Source organism: Acanthopagrus latus, chromosome 17 (assembly GCF_904848185.1).
Source record: "Acanthopagrus latus isolate v.2019 chromosome 17, fAcaLat1.1, whole genome shotgun sequence".
Lineage (NCBI taxonomy): Eukaryota > Metazoa > Chordata > Actinopteri > Spariformes > Sparidae > Acanthopagrus > Acanthopagrus latus.
This window is the reverse complement of record NC_051055.1, coordinates 21,786,234-21,805,425: the sequence shown is the minus strand read 5'-3', so window position 1 is coordinate 21,805,425 and position 19,192 is coordinate 21,786,234. Positions and strand designations below refer to the sequence as shown.

The following is a 19,192-nucleotide window of genomic DNA, read 5'->3' as shown; positions in this document are numbered from 1 at the left end:
AAGAAACAGCACAGAGCCCCCAAACCACATCTTGGGATGTGGAGCAGAGGTTGCCTGCTAAAGAGTGAACAATCATATAATGGAGCCCTTACCGAACAATTATTTTGCTATTCCATGCCATTCAGGATGAGTAATGGGAGAGGCAATTTCAGTTTGCTGGGAGGAACCACAACCTCCTGACATCCAGGAAGAGACATTTATCAGCCAGACGACTTCAAACGCACACACATATTCCTTTAAGTATCACTTCAGCCATTGCCGTTTTCTCATTTTCCCATCTTGTCTTTGCCTATCACTCCATTTCTCTTTTCAACGAGAGCTGTTTTCTTTTCAACCATGCCCTACAAGGCAAGATGCCCCTTTATTGGAAACTGTTTCAATATTGAATGCCAATCTGTCCAGTTAAAGGTTAAGCAAGGGATAGTTGGCTAGGACTGGGCATAATATCGATATTACACCATCATCCGGATATGAGACTATACATCAGATCCAGGCAAGGTTCTTACATTCATTGCACCCAACTTTTTCTGGTATACCAGTGTGACCAAAACAGTCTCACCCTGAACTTACCAGAATGTTCCAGTTGCTTTAATACTTTAACTTTAACCACAGAGTCATTATATCCACTTGGAGTGATGCAACATTTTGATATTGATGATAACCGTGATATTAGGAAATTATAAAATTTGAAATGTTCTTTCTCTCTTTTAAAATTCCCTACAGATACTGTGGTTGCCTCATTATTGTGAATTAATCTGGACACAATAATTGCGCTGTGAAAATCTGATATTGTGACAGCCCTTGTATCCACATTACTAATACTGCTAATGTTTATTTATCAACAGTCTTATTGTGGTAATATTTTGTGAAGCATATTCATGTCTTGGAATTTGGTCAAATACTGTGATTGTCATCAAGTCCTAGCATTTTTGAAGTGCTTTTCAGGAGTCAATTTAAAAAAAACCAAAATGCATGGAGTGCTGCTTGGGTGTGGGGAAAAAAAAATCTGCTTTTCAGTAGATTTAAAAACAATGACGGATACATTTTGTATTGCGACAAAGAATTCAAATATTTAAAATATTATTTCAAGGACCTATCACCCAGTCACAGCGTTGAACACCCACTTCAGCATTAGCATTCAAAAGTGGATGAGACCACATGACCAATGTAGTGTGGCATGCTCTGTAGCTGTTCCACTTGGTACTTGAAAGTATCCCTAATCTGAACAAACCTAACTTCAAACCCAAATGTTACAGTGTTGGTTTTTGTGATGTACTCAAAATCATTGACCACTAACAAATATGCTTTTATGTAACCTAGCCACATGGCCCCAAGTTTCTGACAAAAGGAAATCGTTCACATTTTCTGCAAAGCGGTGTGTGTGTACACGTGTGTGATGTTGCCACCAAATCCATTATGAATGTCCCATTTCCTCAGGCACTCTCAGCTCAGAGTTTAAAAGTAGGCCCAAGATAGGCCAAAGCAAAGCTTGATGAAGCAGCTTGGGGCCTAATTTCACAATAATTCAACCATGTGAACCATGAGAGTATTCTGACATGAGTTTGTCCCATGACTCCACACTAAAACAAGATTTACATTGTGCTGTTTGAATGGTATTGGACAGTGAGGTCATAATCTGCAGCACTGTCCAGCCTATTTTTAGGTTGTGGTTTTTTTTTCTTGGTAGTTAAAATTCACACAATGGGCTCTGGGCTGGGCTCAGGGATGTTTTTTATCAAAATTACTTTACATTAAAATTCAGAGCTAACAGTTACAATGGAGCAAATGTCCCCCTATCATTAACATATCAACTGGATCTATCTTTAAAAAAAAGTGTTTTGCATTTAAAGTGGTGATCAGTGATTCCTAAAGCCATTGAAGATGGCCTCAAGTATCTGGTTTTGTCCAAAACCTAGATATAGTTTTCTGCAATAGAGGAATAAAGAAACCAGGACATTTTCAAATTGAGGATACTGATGACTGAGAATTTAGATTTTTTTTTCCCTCTTGAAAATTACTCAAACTAATCAATCAATTATCAAAGTAGCTGACAACTAATATAATAATATAATAATTTGCGCAGCTCTCATATACTGTCCCTGAGCATTAGGATTGTCTCTACATGGAAGCAGCAACAATTATATTTAACAATAGTTAGCTATAGTTTGTCCCTTTGCAATACATTGTCAAGACACTTCCTAAGAAAACAGGATTTTGTACTGTGATGGATGTTGCTTTTACTCAAGCCTCAAATATTTGCAACAATGTAGTGGGAGAGAAGGATCAGGGAGGCTAATAACATGATTAGGGGTGTGTTTTCCAAATCTCACTCTGATATGTAAACGCAAGCATGATAATGATCTTTCTAGGAAGCATATGGTACTCGCATGTGTCAGATGTCAAAATAATCCAACAGCCAATGACACAGGCATAAAATTGTGAGACTGCTGCCCCATCCCTCTCAGTGCGCATGTGCTGCAGTGCATGCAGCCTGTTCCAGTGCTATACTTTACTATTTTACTACTATACTTTACTATTTTACTATTTATTTGTATTTTATTGTCTACTTTGATATTCTATTTTATCTTAATGTCTACTTTAATATTGTATTTATTTACATCTTCATTTTTATCGCTAGTTTCCACTCATGCCGTATTTCTATTTCTTCTCTGCACGGAACAAAAACAATTTCCCCCCGGGGATTAATAAAGTATTCTGTATCTGAATCTGAATCTCAGGATTTGGCCAAGAACAAGTAGATTACACATTAAGTGTGAATGTTCTGAGCTCACAAAACAGGGAACAGTTCATCAATGTGCAACAAATCAGCTCATTATATCTGAATTAGACTGGAAACAAAAAGAGATGTATGCAAAGAACATCTATAAATAAATATTCATCTGCGTTCAGGGACACAATGGCTGCTTTGGTCAAGCAGGCACCCAAACACCATGCTGCAGGACCTGATATAGCAGTCAAACCAGTTTGGGCGAACAGCCAAAATTAAAATTACATTGCTTAATTAGAGCAGGGGCTACAACTCTCTCAGCTGGGCAGGCCAATAGGCCTTATGTTGACAGAGTAAGCTAGGCGTGAACTTTACAAACCCCTGGATCAGCATAAGCTGTTCTAAAACTTGCTTAATGATAATGAAGCCAGGGAACATTACACCCCTATCTAACTGCATATGCAAATATAATGCTAATGAATACACTTATGTGAACCAGTACAATGTTATCGAGAGCTCACTCAGAGTTCAAACATGGCATGGCCCGGTGAGGGTCCCACCTTTGTTTGACTATAAAGATAAAGCCTCAAACAGAGAGACAATAAAAGCTATCACTATAGCTCTCATATAACATCCAAAAGGACAGAACATAACTCACCTTTCTCACCTTAACTGCTTTAAGTGTTCTACATATCTACAATAGACCCCCTCTAGCCATATCAATACTGAGCAACTTGTTTCAGCATCATCCCCTCCTGTGTCTGTGACAGTGAGCCCACTGTAACCATTAAGTTGCACCTTGTCTCTCCACATTAAAGATGGATGAGAGTGGGCATTAATAAGTTATGTACAACAAGCAACACCAGTGACATTACAGAAATCTAATGACTCCTGCTGGGCTCACATACAGTGTGAAACGGGTGTCTGTATAAAAATACCTGCAGGCTGCTTCGTGCATAGCATAAAACTGATGCTATGGAGTGACTATTTAAAAGCTGGAAGTGAAAGAAAGTAAAAGGGTTTACCAGCGTCTGAGTTCAAGGCTCTGTCCTTGTCTGTCTCCTCTCTTCCACGACAGCAATGAGGGGGAAAAGAAAGAGAGAATGAGAGAAAGAGAGGGAGGGAGAGAAGAGAGATAGGGTTTTCCAGTTGGTTTTGTTCTCCCTCTCGCTGCCAGTCACCCCCTTGTCTTCCCGATGTGGCTCTTCCCCTGTCAACCTCTGTATGTCAGCCTGTCATAGCCTATTCTACTCAGAGGCAATTTGCTGTCCTTTTCTTTCCTCTCTGCTCTTCCCTACCATGTCTCTTTTAAAAAAAAAGGGACGCTACGACAACCCCAGCCCAGTCGACTTTCTCCCTGTGACAGTGGGCTATTTTGCTATTGGTGGTTCAGCCTGCACCTCCCTGTGACCTTCAACCTAATTGGCAGAACTTGTGCAGACATTGGCATAGTCTCAACTGTGACATTGTGAGATGATAACAATATTTCACTTGTGGCCTTTTTCTGCTGTTAAATCTTGAGTTCTTTGTTTACTTCAGTATAAGACCACGAGACAGAGGTAAACTAACAGCAGTGACAGCAATAATTATCATTTGAGCGATTGATTACAAGTTGATTAAATTCATTTTGGCTTTTACATTAAAAGAAACTGGATGCAATAGTTATAAGACAAACTATGATGTCTTTAAAAACGTTACTTCGCCTCACAATGTCACAAAAAAGCTGTGGTTACATGATCTCTCTTATCTATTGCAATAAAAGTATACATAAAAATTGATTAATTGCTGTAACCAGCCCAGCAAATATTAGCTCATCAAAACTGTCACAATTGACTGTTTGATCAAGTCAACTGAACCTAATTAGGTAGTCCTACACCTGCAACTAATACTTACTTATTCTTTCTGTTGCTAGTGCATGTAGTGTTTGTGAGACTTTTGAGCAGCACCTTTGGAACATTTATTTGTTGTTTGTGTATAGAGCAGGAATGTACTGTGCTGTATGTGCCAACTGTTGAGAAATGCTAATGTTTGGCAGTGACTGCAGATCATGGACAAAGCATGCACACCCAAAATAGAGGGTGAGAGCTCTGAAAAACTTTCTTAGGGGAAAATATGAGTTTAGATTAGACTTCTTGGCTGATATCACAGATGACAGTCCCATAACCCCAAGGACCTGAGACCCTTCACCCAGAGAGATAGACAAACAGGAACACTGAGACACAGATGAAATGAAGACTTTTCACTGAGGACATTTGTTGTTTTTGGTTTTATTAATTCTCCCAAGAGGGCTTTCAGTCACACTCGTTGTTCTCAATAACTATTTCTCTTTGGGCTTACTTCATGAAATAGCCTGTTGTGACTCACTAGGACACTTTACAGAACTGCCGAATATTATTGTTATCAGTAACACCTGTGCTTTTCCAACTTCTATGACCATTTAAAAGAGCATACTGTGTTTTAAGATAACCTGTAAATATACCTCAAATAAAGTTGGTAAACACTTGACCCAGGGAACACATTTTGTTCTTACACTTATCTATAAAGAAACTATTGTCACCTCTATCCAGTTGTTGTCTATGAATCTATATGGACCATGTCTTACTTGTTGCAATCTGTCATTGAAACATATCTTTGAAAATTTCATTTTTTGTACAGGCAGATAGGTTCGGAGCTAAAAAACAATCCGACACCAATTTCACACCATTTTTCGGTGGTTCCCGGTATACTATTGCAAAGTCTATTACAAAGTAATACTATACATAGAAAAATCAGACTCATTTACTGTCACCATACTGTACATCAACCCTGCACCAAAGTGTAGCTTCTGTGTAAAAAGAAGCAAAGAGTTGTCCTTTTGTCTCCTCTAATGCTCTACTTTAATGTTAAAACCACTGAGCTACAGTGTACAGAACAGACAGTGTGATAACTGTGCTGATCTTGTCCAGGCCGTTTCTAATTCATGGCGTGATGTTTATCGGTTTTATCAAGCCTAAACAGACCAATTCTGAGAACACTTTATGTCTGGGTACATATAATTCCAAGGATAGAAAAATATTGTGGCTGCTCCTTGAAGTGAAACAGCACGTGGATGACCTCATCTATCTGTGCAAGTAGAAAGTCTTGAAAATGTAGTTTAGACCAGACAGTACTTAAGTCTTTTGTTTCCTTCTACAAGATATGGTATCGGATTAGTCTTTTGAACTTTGCCAGATATCCGACACCCTACAAAATGTCATGTCTATAGGAAGCAGGCTTTAAAAATAGCAAACATGTGCAGTGCACGGGCAAGAGGAAGCGCCAACAACAGGGGGGGGATCTGTGGTGGTGTGTTTTAGGAGGCTTTGACCCTTCTCCCAGACAGAGCACCTTCATGCACGCAAGGCCAAACCGAACAACAGGAAACTAGCAACAATGAGCCTCCACACCCCCTACAAAGAAATGGGACACATATTGTAAGGCTTCCCTTCAGTTTTGTAATGTATGGCCTCAAATGAAATCAGATTTTGAGGTTTTATGAAAACTGTGTGGGCAATCTTGTGTATTAAGAAAGATTAGGTAAAAACTCAAGACACCATTCATGAATAGGTATTTATAAATATTTCATTATTGTAGCAATTATATTATGTTAGGCTACTCACAAAGCTAATGAAGCCTTTTTAGAGTAGTAGTGTTTTGGGACTAAATGGATTGTTCCAAGTAGATTAAGACTACTTAACAAGGAGAATACATGATCCAGTGACATTGAGACTAGACGATAAGGACAACAGAGCACAAGAGGGAGTTTGAGAAGGTCCACAGTGCCTGCAGGCAGCCTCCTCTCAGGTCTGCTACCTTCACAAGGCTGCCCATCATGAGTCACCACTAAACCTTTGAATTGGTTTAACCCATTTATGCACAGTACTTCCGTATACAACACTCTTAAAGGTTAATCTAATAATCACACTCCTTCCCCCTCCTCTGCCCACTTGTTTGTGTTTGAAAGTACCTGTTCAGGTGGTTCCTGTCAGCGTCTGCAGCTGAGACTAGGGGCGCAGAAGGTGAACATGTGAATATATACACATCGTGGAGAAATATCTTTGTAGGTAAAGTCTACTGCGGGGGTGACATGACTAACGCTACAACTAACTGACGTTACTCATAACGGCTGTGACAGGGGGGATGCTCCTAACTGAACAACCGAACGAAGAAGGTTAACCGGGAAAAAGTGTATTTGCAAGCCACGCAGTCTATGCATAGGATTCCCGAATGCCTCGTCGTTTTCAAATCATAACACCATCACAAGACCTACACTAAGCAGCTGAGACAGACCCAGTGGCTTAAATCCTAGCTACTCACTCCGGCTGCCCTAAGCGAGCTAGCGTAGTTGCTAACGCCCGCTAGCGGGAGCTGACAGTTCAGGACCGTCCAAAAAAAAGGGAGGGGGGGGGGGGGCGTTATTAAAGGGATAAGCCACAGCAGGGTTCGTGACGAGCTTTAACCGGGACAGATACACTCACCCACTGGACCTTCTTTGTGTTTCGACGAGCGTCTTCCATTCACACTTTTCTCAAATCTGCTATTCCCACCACTCTTCTTGTTCGACGCCATCTTCGCCCCCTCTGTTTACGCACCGCCTCTCACATCTCTCCTTCATACCTGCCCTGGAGCGCCGACGCCCCGCCCATGCCAAAAACGGAAGCCAATGGATGACGGCGTCGCGGTCCAGTAGCCAATCACGACACTCGGAAACCGGTAAGCGCCCGCCCTGTTGCTTTGCTGTACAACTTGACAAAGAAAAAGTAAGCCCTGGTTTATTTGGGGCAGATTAAAGGGACATTTCGTTTTTTATATACAACTTTATTCTTTGAGCACTCACAGAAATGACAGAAAGGATAGAAATGTTGACATACGTTTTTAATATTTACAATATTAATGAGGTAATAATACAATCTCATCAATATTAATAATCATCAATAATTAATCTGAACAAAATGTCAAAGTAGGTGATTAACTAAACAATTTCACCACCAGATTCATTCGGGACATGAGAAGGATCATGAATTAACTTTTAAAAGCTCAAAACAGCAACAGAGGGTATTATCTGAGGTTCAAAACCATATACCATTATTTGTCATTATTTTATTTTATTAACACGAACAGAGAACAGTGTGGTTCACCAACATTGTCATGAAAGTACTCATAGGAATATGAAATGCTGAAACACACTGAATTTGGACTTTTATTGGGACAGTTTCATACCAATTAACTTTAGAGTAAGTAACACATTTAACTGTTTTAATAAGCATATTCTTTGATATAAATAGAATACAAGCTGAATCAAACAAAGAAAAAAAGTCTCTTAAAAATAATCTACAGAGAAGGGGTGTCTTGGTTTTCTGACCTCAGTGTTTCAACATTCATGGCTACAGCCCTGACCGAATGGACCTGGAGGCGAGACTATTTTTTTTCAACTGCTGTTTCCAAGGTCACAAATGAATGTTCAAAGAAGCCAATTAAACAGCATCCTGCAGATGCTAAAGCTGTAATTGCGATGTGCAAAGCTCTAAATTTAAACTGTGCGGTGCAAAGAATTAACCATATATGAAGATGTCACACATTTAAACTTCAGCCCACTCAGCACTCTCCCTTTCTTCCTTCCCTTTTCCCTTTTTTTCCCCTCTGTCCTTCAAGGTTTCTCCAACTGGATCTCCTCCTCTTCCTCTTTAATGTTGCACACATCCTGATAAGGGCCATGAGCCTGGGAGCGTTCGATCTGATCATATGCGGCAGAACAATCGTCCAGATTGAGCCCCTGGTGTGAGAGATAAGGAAGATGGAAATCAAGAAAACATTCAAATAATCAATTGAGCATATTCATGTTCAATTGATTAGTGGCACAGAATCATCTATGCTTTTGCTTCTAGCAAAGTGATTTGCACAAGTATTTCATTTATCTATGCCATAACATGAGTTCATAACATGTGACTCAGACATGACTCATTTAAAGGTAACCTGATAGATGTTTTCCTCTTCCCTCCTCACTTTCTTCCTCTCCAGGTCACTGAGTTTCTTTGACTGTGGTGGTGGTGGTGGGCGGGGGGGCAGACGAAGAAGATGGTAAGGCAAGAAAAAAACATGAACAATAACTGTTTATTTCAAGGTGGCTGGAAAAGTAAAACGAAAAAAAGGGGGCTGGCTTCTAGCTCGCAATCCTTTCTAGTGACACGTGTGATAAGGAAATACCACTATTGAGACATTACGGAAAGTAACCATCACATTGATGTAAAAGCTATGAATGTATTTGAAGGATCAGTGTATGGTAATGTACTTTCAGTCATTACAATGTGACCTTCTGACCTGACAGAGAAGGGTGCTTGCAGGCAGGAGCACACACAGTAACAGGAGGATTCCCTCGGCTGTCAGGATCTTGTTTTTGGTTATCTCGCTGAGGTTTATTGTCTTCTCCAGTGGTTCTGGACATACAGACAGTTCAGACAGACAGATCTCGTCTATCCAGCAAGAGACAGCATATATTTGAGTTCATCTGGAAGAATCACGCAAACTAAATAATTACTTAACAGACTTCTTAGGAGATTTATTGCAAGATGGACTGTTTCCTTATATAACTGTACCTTTTTGTATAAAGAACACAGTCTAACGTATAAAATGCATGAATTAACAATTCATCTGATTGTTAGCTGACGCAATGGTGTTCTTGTAAACTAATGCAGGTTATTTCACACATAATCCCCACAGCACTTCAGCAGTTGTTTTACATTTCCACATCTACCGTCTGTATTTAATGAGATTATGATGCAAAACAACATTTCAGCGCCTCCACACATTAGCTCGAATGTGAGTTAATTCGGTGCTATTTAAAGTACATGGCTGAGCAGCAGACTGTAATGAGACCATCCTGATGATGTGAAGATTAACTAAGCTGCGATAGGCACGATGCTGCCTCTGACACAGCTCTTAGGTAGACTAAGGTTAACAGGATTTATGGCTTATGAGGTGTTAGCAGAGCTTAGAGCTCGCCTGACTCCATCTCTCCATGTTAAACACGCACTCCCACTCCCACTCCCACTGGGCAACTCAGACTGGGCCCATCCCACCACTGAACACACATAAACACTCACCGTGGACCTGCAGGTAGGTGCCATGGGAAAGGATGGAGCTCCCGTTCAGGAAACACTGGTACATCGCAGTGTCGTTGACCTCGACTGACTTAAACTTCAGGAGGCCACAGACCTGGTCACCAGTTTTGCTTCTTGTTTTTGTCACACGATCTGTGTACATCACCTTTTCTGGACCAATGGTAGAGTTGTGACCTTGAACGCGTTTTGCCCAAATGAAATCCAGTGACTCCACTTTGGTGGAGTAGCAGCATTCCAGGGTAGCTGGTTCATTTAACTCCACCCTCAAATAGGGCCTGTCCGGCATTATAGCCACCTCATCAGGAGCTACAGCCACTGTGGAGGAAGCAACAAGGACAACATGCTGTTATATGTTATCATGATTCACTGATTCTTGAGAATTGGACAAAACGGGTTTTGATTTTGAAAAGAAAAAAATTAAATATCAAAAAATGTAAAGTTATATGTTTATGCAATCAACCAATATTTCTGTGCAACCTCCTGATACACGCCTTACACAGATTTAGAGCTTGAAAATTATGATTTAATATGTATGTTTATATATTATGAAATTGTTTCATTATGGATTTTACAGTAGCAACATCAACAAAATATTACAAATTATTAAAAAAATAGCAAACTCATAGGAACTTGTTCAACATTGTTGCATTTAGCTAATGTAGATGGTGGAAAAGGGATCCTTGAGAATATAGTTGACCATGTGGCTGCCTGAAAACACGAAATAACAATAAATATTCTAGGGGAAAAAAGAAAAAAAATGACTTACTTTTAAAGAGGTGTTACACTATGATCTAATATGCATTCTACCTTTTAAATGATTTTTTTCACAGTTTTTATCAAATTAAATGTTAATCTCTTGTCTAAGGACAAATGGTTTTGTGGGTGCTGGACTTTAATATAATCATATAATTAACTGAATTAAAAACAAACGTGTTGAGATGTTAGATCTGTGCAAAAGGCCCTCCGAAGATCCACCCTGGTTATTTTTAAGTTATTTTCACCAGAATTAGCACTGACATGTTTTTGCCAAAGTCTCAAGAATCACTTATCAAACTATTAAATTAAGATTGCTTATGTCATTATAGCATTACCTGTATTTACAATGGAAATGAAAGGTCTTAAAAGCTGAATAATAAAAAGAGAGATAAACTGAGTGTCTGTACAGCATAATCAACCAACATGCAACATGTTGACATCTGCCTTGACAGGAGACATGGTTCACTGAAGCAGAACTCAAAAGAGCTAAATGCTGAAAAAAGTAATAAAAAAGATAGATAGAAAAAGAATAGATACTCAGAGTTCCCTTAAACATGAAGGGATGCAGGGAATCCTATTTTCCACAAAACTCTGAAGATAATTAGGACTACGCAAATATAAATGATTAAAATATGTGAATATTATATGATGACTATTTAAGATGTAATTGTATTCTATAATAATTTCATCTGACTCACCGACAAAGCTGCAGAGGAGTACATTTGTAATCATCCACATTGTGTTGTCCAGAGATCAGAAACTTATCAAAATAATGCAGATCAAGTTCTTTATGCACCTCTGGTCCAAGTCTTTGCTGATACTGTACAAACACAGTGGTGTCTATTTCCTGTCAGTCAGGATTTACGCCTGAATGAATTTGGACAAACCCCCACTTTTGCATTTATGTTACATCTGGATGCATTTAGATCAGACTGTGTTAACTTCTTCATGAAGAATATTGTTTTTATTCTACGAGCACAGAGAAAAAAAAAATTCTCATTAGTTTATGTGGTGTATGAAATGAGCCTAATACATTCATTCTCAAACCCTGTGATATATATATAAAAATTAAATTCCAAAACCATTTGTTCATAAGTTATTTAAAAGTAGATACTGGCTCAACACTACATAAAAATGACAAACCAGGAATTTATTTCCCCAATTTATTTAAAAAATGAAGAATTAAAAAAAACAACGTACCACAAATTTCCTGAAGTATACATCATTAAAGAGCCTCTTATACAATAAAAATCAAAAGCCAAATACACAGTATAGTTCTTGCATATTTGTTGTTTATATATAGACCAGAAGGCAGGTGCCTGTTTATGACAAGGAGCAAAGTCTTTTCTATTATACAGGGCACTGGCTGGCTGAGTTGGTGGAGGGGCTCGAGTCCTAAAAGCTGTCGTGGAGGTGGACACAAAAGCAGAATCGTGGGATGATCTCTCAAAGCTCACTGTCTCTCGGTGTCACAGTCCTCCGTTCCAAGACAGCCCAGACAAAAACAACAATGATTGTGTTTGCAGACTTCAGAGCCCTTTATGAAGAAAACAACTTGATTGTCAAAACAAGGCATCACTCTATAAATACATTTTCTATACATCTATGTATTTGTATATAGAATGCATGAGGAAAGGCATCTGGAGGAGAGAGAGCGAGAGAAGTGCCTGTAGCAGTCATCCAGCCAGTCAGTGAAGGCATCACTGTTAGCTGGGTTTCACCTGCAATTTGATTATTTAAAAAAAAAAAAAAAATCTCTGGTTTAGATGATTAATCTTAACGTTTCCCATCGCTTAACCAGAGCTGGTTTGTGCTGTGATGTGCACACCAATACTACTATATTTGCATAGTTGCTCAATCCGTTCATGCATAGACAAGTTACAGACACGTCCCCTCTCTCTCACCGTTGCGGCCAAACACAAAAAGTTCATAATTACAAGAGCTTGTCGAAAACAAAAAGTAACAAAAAAAGCCTCCCCGACCCGTTTAAGTAAATCAAATGAAATACACAACATATGGTAAAACTGTGCAGAAGGAAAAGGTGATCATGCTATAACAAGTGAAGGGTGTTATCAAGAGGTGTGTGGAGCTAATGCACTAAATAAACACAAAAATGGAGAGGGGAGGCAAATGTATGCATTCTCTACATTTTTTTTTTCCTTCAAGCTGACATCTATGTACAATTGTCTATGAGGAAGACACGGGCAGTAAAGGCAGTGAAACACAAACGTACGTCATTGAGCAACTTGTGAAACTCAAGTGACTCATGGAACCATCATCTGCAAAATTTCATACTGACGTTCAGTAAAGCCAAAGGGGGCGATTGTTGTTGCAGCAACAACTATGAGGATGCATATCAGGAAGTGATAATGATTACAGTACTGGTGAGAGCGACGCTGGAATGAGACTGCAGTCTTCCTTCCTCTTAAGCCTTCAGCGTTTCCTTTGTGTCCTCATCTGGCTGCACTCTATTGTTTTCTTGTCCTTGTTCTGCTGCTGGAACAGGTCCCATGTGTTCGATTTAGCACCAGAGGTGTTAACAGTCCTCCATCCAGGTCAGAAGAGAACAGCTTGTGGCAGTCACACTGGCTTTTACTTACACTTGTACAGTTATTGACCCAAACAGACTCTCAAGACAACTTTTTCATTGTGTTTTTTTTTTTTTTTTGTCGCTGATGGAAGTCACAAGAAAACTCTCTGATAGAAACTATTCTATTTGGGTTTGGTCCAGCATTCTTCATCTTGGTATTTACTTGTACATTTAGTCCAAAACCATGATTCGTTTATTGACAAACAATGCTTCATTCTTCTGCGTGCTTTAGAAATCCCTTCACTCAAGTTGCCACAGTTCGAGGAGAGGAAAAGCGGCTTAAAAGCATCAGCGTTGAGTAACATGCTATTACACTGTACAGATTAAGCGTGTCGATAAGAAAATTACAGCTCGTATGAGGATCTAACGGTGCTTTGTTACGTCTTTGGTCCTGTGCCCACGGCCACAGTTATGCCACTACTCTGAAATCAATTCATCATAATTAGAATTACAATCAACTGCTGAATAAAATACAAAGATGAGCTCAATTTCGACACAAATATTGCTACCAGGGAAGAATAGTATTTTCACTAATGTAACAAGAATCTACCGTTGTATAATACAATTTTGTAACCACATGTGGTGGTGGAAGTGACGTTGGCACTAATTGACCTCTGTGAACACAGACGGCTGTAGCTCTGGGCTCTCACTGTTCACAGGTGAATATATATGTGTGTGTGTGTGTATGGTGTGTCTATATTTTTCTTCCGTACATCGAGCGCAAATCCTCCATCTCGTGTTCTCTACGCATCTTCCCGTGACCGTCTGGTTCGAGCTGGCTCCAAACAAACAACAACAACAACAACAACAACAACTTCTGACCTCACTCCCCCATCCCTTCATCTCTCTCCTTCACTCCCTACCTTGATCTCTGCTACACGTTCTACGTTTCGCCTTCTTATGTTTTGCTCTGCTTCTCAAACACATCGCTGATCTTTTTCTGGGGCCCGGTGCCTTAACAGCTTCACGCAGGTGAGGCAACTCACTGACCCGACAGAACTCAGAAGAATAAATAAAAGCGGTAAATACAAACAGGTCTCCATTATTACCAGCATGATTACCTATAGTGCCACTATTTATAAATGTTCCTAGGCGACCTAATGACAGTAAGAACCCTCCAAACAAGCACGTCCTTGGTTAAAAACTTTGTAACACACATACACACACTTTCTAGCATGCAGTCTTTTCAATAACAAGCCCAACTGTTCAAGAAGTGTACTGTATAGAGAATAAATGTCATAAATTTTGCACAAACAGTGTGGGTTCAGCTCGTTTTGATGAGAAAAAAAGTGCATCTCTGTGGTACTTTGGCGTAATAGAACTAACACTATATATCAGCAGTAGTATTTCAATACATCTTCACACGCTACATTGGCCCCTCAAGGCTTCCACCTGGTTAAAGCTAACTTGGCAGGCAAACACAGGATTTCTCCTTTACTGTACATCTGCCTATTGGCAACAATGTAAATTATTTTCTAGCGTGCATGTCTCTGGTGTGCGTATGTGTGTTACAGCAGATTGCAATCACTACATTTTGTTAGGCAGCATCTCTCTCACAGCAAAATATTGCTTCATTTTTTGTTTTGTTTTTGGCAACTCTCCGCAAATAACAACCTCCCACTCAAAAGTAGGATGTTTTTTTTCTTTGTATACCTCTCTATCAAGCATGCACGCACGCACACACGCAGACAGACACACATACACATGCACACACCTCCCATGTTCCAACACTGAACCACTGCACTGTGCGTAAAGCCCGCTAATGCAGCGAGGGCCCAGGCACAAGGGGTTTAGGAATTTCCAGGGAAGCTTCTCAAAGTAACTCTTGCACTCCAAACCAGCACCAGTAAAAATCTACAACGGAAGAAAAGGCGAGGGAAAGTTTGAGTGTTAGATAACAACTTGTAAAAGTAATGAGATGATGACTTACAGGCACACAGTTCCCACTTTTTGAAAACCCTCTCTCTTTCCTTTAACAAGTTGATTTAGAATTCAAAATTTAGAACTTAAAATTAAGCTTTTACTATGTGATTTGGAAGTAATATATATAGCATTTTAGCCATTACATTAGCTATGGAAAAAACATTTTGTGTCACCCCTAGTCTCAAACTGAACCCACTCTCTATAATGAACAACAATATTGAACCAAATATTTAAATTACACTTGGGTGACAATTTAAACCTGTAGTTGAATGTTCTCACCTAGTGGCCAGCAGGTGGCGTGATGGTGTCTTATTGGAAGTGTCTCCCCTCCAGTGAGAACTTGGAAAGGGCCTCCTGCAGCTTGTGGTGCTCATCTTCTACAGTCTGCAACACACAAAATCAATATCACCTTAGGAACCGAGGACAGACACTCACATCCCCACCCCCCCTCACACACACACCCACACATGCACACACGCACACACACACACTTCAACCTCCTCTTAACATCCTCTCTTCGTCTCCCTCGCTGCTTCTCTGACACATCCCATTGCAAGCGCTGGACATAATAGCCATTTTCAGAAAAGTCCAATTTCACAAGGCAATTTTGAGCCAAGCAATAACAGCAGTGGTTAAATGGTTTTCTATTCTCTAGTTTCTCTTTTGTGCCATTTTGGCCCCATTTGTCCAAAGTATACCGCAGCTCGCTCCTTACTTAAGTTATCCTCATTGAAATCCTTGATGCCCAACCGTGTGTCTCTTTCCAGTCGGCTCCTATCTTTTGTTATGTCTCTCATCTTTATCTGCCCCTGTCATACTGCCTACTCACAGCTTTTTTTTCCCGTATTCTCATCTCTCTCTCCATCTGTTCGCCTCCCCCCTCACCTGTAGTCTCTTTAGGTGGTCCTGCAGACTGTGGAGCCTCCTGCACACTTCCTCCATCCTCTCCTGGGACAGCCTCAGAGGTGCACTGATGCTCCTCTCATCCTCTCCCTTCATCCCCGCACCTTCTTTTTCACAAGAGTTATCGTTCTCCTCCTCTGCTCCTCTGTCTGTGCTCTGGCTTTCTTCTGTGGAAGGAAAGACTCAATTTAGACGCAAGTCATGAGTCAGTTTTGTTTTGAAGTAAATTCTGAACCAGCAAAACTGTAACTTGCAACGATTAAAACCTTGGCTTATAGAGCTTTCCAACTTTGATGAATTCCTCTGTAATGTCAGTTTATGATGTAATAGGTCTGAAAAAATCCTGCTTTTAGAATAAACAGCTCTGCCATTTTTATAATCATTATTTTGGGGGGAATGTTAAAGTGCACTATTCATGTTTAATTACCATTTTGAATGTTGGAATGCACGCAGGCGGGTTTTAGAAAAATGTCTATCTAAGCTAAGAAGCCATACAACCAGCATTAAACAACATGTTTACAGGAACAATTCAACATTATGGGGAATACACCCTTTTGCTTATTTGCCTAGTATAAGAAAAAAAGATTGACACCACTCTCATTCCTCTCCGTTACATATGAAGCTACGAGACTGTCAGCTTAGCTTATGCTCGCCTGCTTGTGCAGTGCAGGACAGCTGCACTGCTGAACTGTTGCAGCTCACTCATGTGTGGCTTTTGACACACAGGCAGTGTTGCTGCTGGAGCACTGGCACAGCCCTACCTTTTTACATGGAGTTTGCCATTGACAGTTATCAATAACAATGATGATGTGATTTTTAGAACGTGCGAGGAAAAAATGAGGGAGGGTGGGAGAGAAAGAAAGAAAAAGAGAGTGCACGGTGACATATTCTACAGATACACTGATTCAAATTCTATGCGACTGCTATTTTTACCAAGCAATGCAAGTCTGTCACGGTAAAAATAGGCGAGACTGATGAAGTGCTACTGCAGCCTCACTTGACCTGTCAGGCTGTGCTATTTAAGCTCGCATTGTGTCTGCTACAATCTTCTCATCTAATATTGAATGACTGACTGTCAAACTAAACCTAAACCTACCTGTCGACTGACAGCTGTCCATTTCTTGACTGGGCCTCTCTGATTGCTCCTCTCCGTTTTCTTCATCATCCTGCGAGTCTTCTGACAGACTGATGCTGCCCACCAACAGCCTCTTCAGTGACATGACTAACACAGGAAACGGATACAGTGGTTACATTCGAAAAACAGGTCAAGCTATTGTGAAAGAAGGACAATCATATAAAAATAAAATTACAAGGAAGACCCTCATTCACCTTCATCTAAAGCACTGCTGGCCACCTTCTCCTGGTCGCTGTTGGAGTGGCCTATCAGGTCAAAGCCTTTCTCTGACAGGAAATCAATCAGCCTGTGCCTCGGGTCTGAAGACTTCTCATCCGTCAAGCTGTCTTTATCTCGATCTATAGACAGACAAAAGGCTTAACTTTGGCTCGGGCTTACAGTAATGTGTAGCAATAACACATTTGTATTATTTTATTGAGTGTTCAGCTGATAAAACACTGCGATCTCACCGCTGCTGTTTTTCAAACTCCCATTCTCTGTCGGGCTCAAAGGGGCATTCAGCCTGATGGAGAGAAAATGACGAAAGAAATTAGGTATTTGGAGATGGGTGAACTTTGGCAGGCAATGAATATATCTTGCAAGTAAGCACACACACACAGTCGCACATGCTAATACATACACAGAGGGACTGAGGGGAGCTCCTCCACCTTCAGGAGGCAGTGTCAACCTCATGGGTGCTCCACTCTTCTTCAGATCATCCACTGCTGCTTTTATCACCTCAGTCCAGCTGTGAACACACACAATTTCGATTACAATCCATCCTATGATTAACCGCCTGAAACAAACATGTTTGGGCTGTGTATTTCTCTCTGACACCTACATTTTCCTCTCTCCAACAGACTGAGCCACAAGCTCATAGATCTGAGCACCGCTGTCCCAGGTAAAAATCACATAGAAGGCCTTTCGATCTGACAGAAACGGGAAAAAAAAAAGCAATCGGAAGGTTGAATGATATTGATCTCAAAACAGAAGTGACTCTATATATCTGTGACACTACTGTGCGCAACTGACCTGTGGCCACCTCACGTAGGAAGACCGAGTCCAGCTTGATAATAGGGCTCAGCATCTGCTTGCCCTCCTGCAGGGCTATGTTACTCTTGCTCTGGCATTTGAGGACCATCTTGTCATCCTGCTTCTGCAGGAGCACCAGCAGGTCTCCAAGCAGCACACACTGCACGTCTGAGAGACAGGAAGGAGATGGAGGAGGAAACAGAAAGGACAGGAAAGAACAGGGAGGACGAGGTGGAAGAAAGTGAGATAGAGTTTTCTAAAAAATAATTTTTGAATGCGTTTTCATTAATTCACATTACTTTCATTAAGATATTTAGATACTATAAAGCTTACAGCCTTGATTGTTTTAGTTTTTTGATAAACACTAGTACTTTATTGTTTACTGTGGCGGCAAACTGCTGCATGCAGATGGAAGCACAGGAATAAATAAAGTTGAAGTGAGGTTAGTTTATTGAACTCAATTGAATATAAAAAGGGAAGTTAAGGTGACAATTAGGTCTTAAAAGACCATCTGCATTATGGCTGCGTTTTCCCTTTATAGCTTTATATATTTATTCTACATACTTGAAAAAGGGAACTGAAAACAGAAAAATGTGATACTCTTTATCTCAACATCCCCAAATGTAACTGCCTTTGCATGCTGGAATCAGATGAAAAGTTCATTTTATCACATAGATATAATAAATATTTAAGTATGTTTGGCAGGTCTGGCCTAAAAACATATTTAATTTATTTATCAATGTTCATAAAGGCTTGAGCAGATGTTTAAATGTCTGAGACATGTTTGTCTTTTTTCCAGTACAACAAGTAGGGCACAATCCATTAAATCATTAATGAATCTGTTGATTATAATTATTTAATCTATAAAATGTCAGAAAATAGTGAAAAACGTCCAATTTCAGTTTCAGTCCAAGATCATGTTTTTAAGCCAAAAGATTCAGTTTGATATGACATAAGCCAGAAAACAGCAGAAAATGTCCATAATTGAGAGAATGAAAACAGCTTCTTCT

General features: G+C 40.0%; 3 protein-coding genes across 11 annotated transcripts in view; all 3 read right to left on the bottom strand.

Annotated features, from left to right (window-relative positions):
* The window catches only part of lipeb (lipase, hormone-sensitive b), a 31,161-nt gene extending 23,734 nt beyond the window's left edge, over positions 1–7,427 (bottom strand). The window contains exon 1 of one of the 3 annotated variants that reach the window (XM_037073767.1): positions 7,225–7,427. In XM_037073767.1, coding sequence (XP_036929662.1) covers positions 7,225–7,315 — 91 coding nt within the window. In that variant the 5' untranslated portion in view covers positions 7,316–7,427. Of the gene's footprint in view, positions 1–3,753; positions 4,012–6,713; positions 7,047–7,224 lie in introns of those variants that run through there. The other 2 variants (XM_037073769.1, XM_037073768.1) reach the window with 2 other exon arrangements.
* Positions 7,428–7,606: 179 nt separating this feature from the next.
* On the bottom strand, positions 7,607–11,488 carry cd79a (CD79a molecule, immunoglobulin-associated alpha). Of its 2 annotated transcripts, none has more exons than XM_037073770.1 (5): positions 11,319–11,488; positions 9,847–10,179; positions 9,065–9,216; positions 8,720–8,782; positions 7,607–8,519 (listed from the first exon to the last, which is right to left on the bottom strand). In XM_037073770.1, the coding sequence occupies exons 1-5, from the start codon at positions 11,356–11,358 to the stop codon at positions 8,394–8,396; spliced, it is 714 nt and encodes a 237-aa protein (XP_036929665.1). In that variant the 5' UTR covers positions 11,359–11,488; the 3' UTR covers positions 7,607–8,393. The 2 variants fall into 2 exon arrangements, with proteins under 2 accessions (XP_036929665.1, XP_036929666.1); XM_037073771.1 differs by having other exon boundaries at positions 9,065–9,180; positions 11,319–11,478.
* Positions 11,489–11,769: 281 nt separating this feature from the next.
* arhgef1b (Rho guanine nucleotide exchange factor (GEF) 1b) overlaps positions 11,770–19,192 on the bottom strand; it is a 44,266-nt gene continuing 36,843 nt past the window's right edge. For all 6 annotated transcript variants that reach the window (XM_037073889.1, XM_037073892.1, XM_037073893.1 and 3 more), the window contains 9 exons: positions 18,183–18,350; positions 17,992–18,079; positions 17,791–17,898; positions 17,621–17,673; positions 17,366–17,509; positions 17,133–17,258; positions 16,019–16,203; positions 15,413–15,517; positions 11,770–15,064 (listed from right to left, as the gene is read on the bottom strand). In XM_037073889.1, the coding sequence (XP_036929784.1) occupies positions 15,443–15,517; positions 16,019–16,203; positions 17,133–17,258; positions 17,366–17,509; positions 17,621–17,673; positions 17,791–17,898; positions 17,992–18,079; positions 18,183–18,350 (947 nt within the window). In that variant the 3' untranslated portion in view covers positions 11,770–15,064; positions 15,413–15,442. The remainder of the gene's footprint in view (positions 15,065–15,412; positions 15,518–16,018; positions 16,204–17,132; positions 17,259–17,365; positions 17,510–17,620; positions 17,674–17,790; positions 17,899–17,991; positions 18,080–18,182; positions 18,351–19,192) is intronic.

Coding starts and splice junctions, on each gene's coding strand:
- cd79a (XM_037073770.1), bottom strand. CDS start 11,358: ATGTGGATGATTACAAATGTACTCCTCTGCAGCTTTGTCG. Junction 9,217..9,846: donor CACCTACCTGCAGGTCCACG/GTGAGTGTTTAT, acceptor CTTGCTGGATAG/ACGAGATCTGTCTGTCTGAA. Junction 8,783..9,064: donor CAAGCACCCTTCTCTGTCAG/GTCAGAAGGTCA, acceptor CCACCACCACAG/TCAAAGAAACTCAGTGACCT.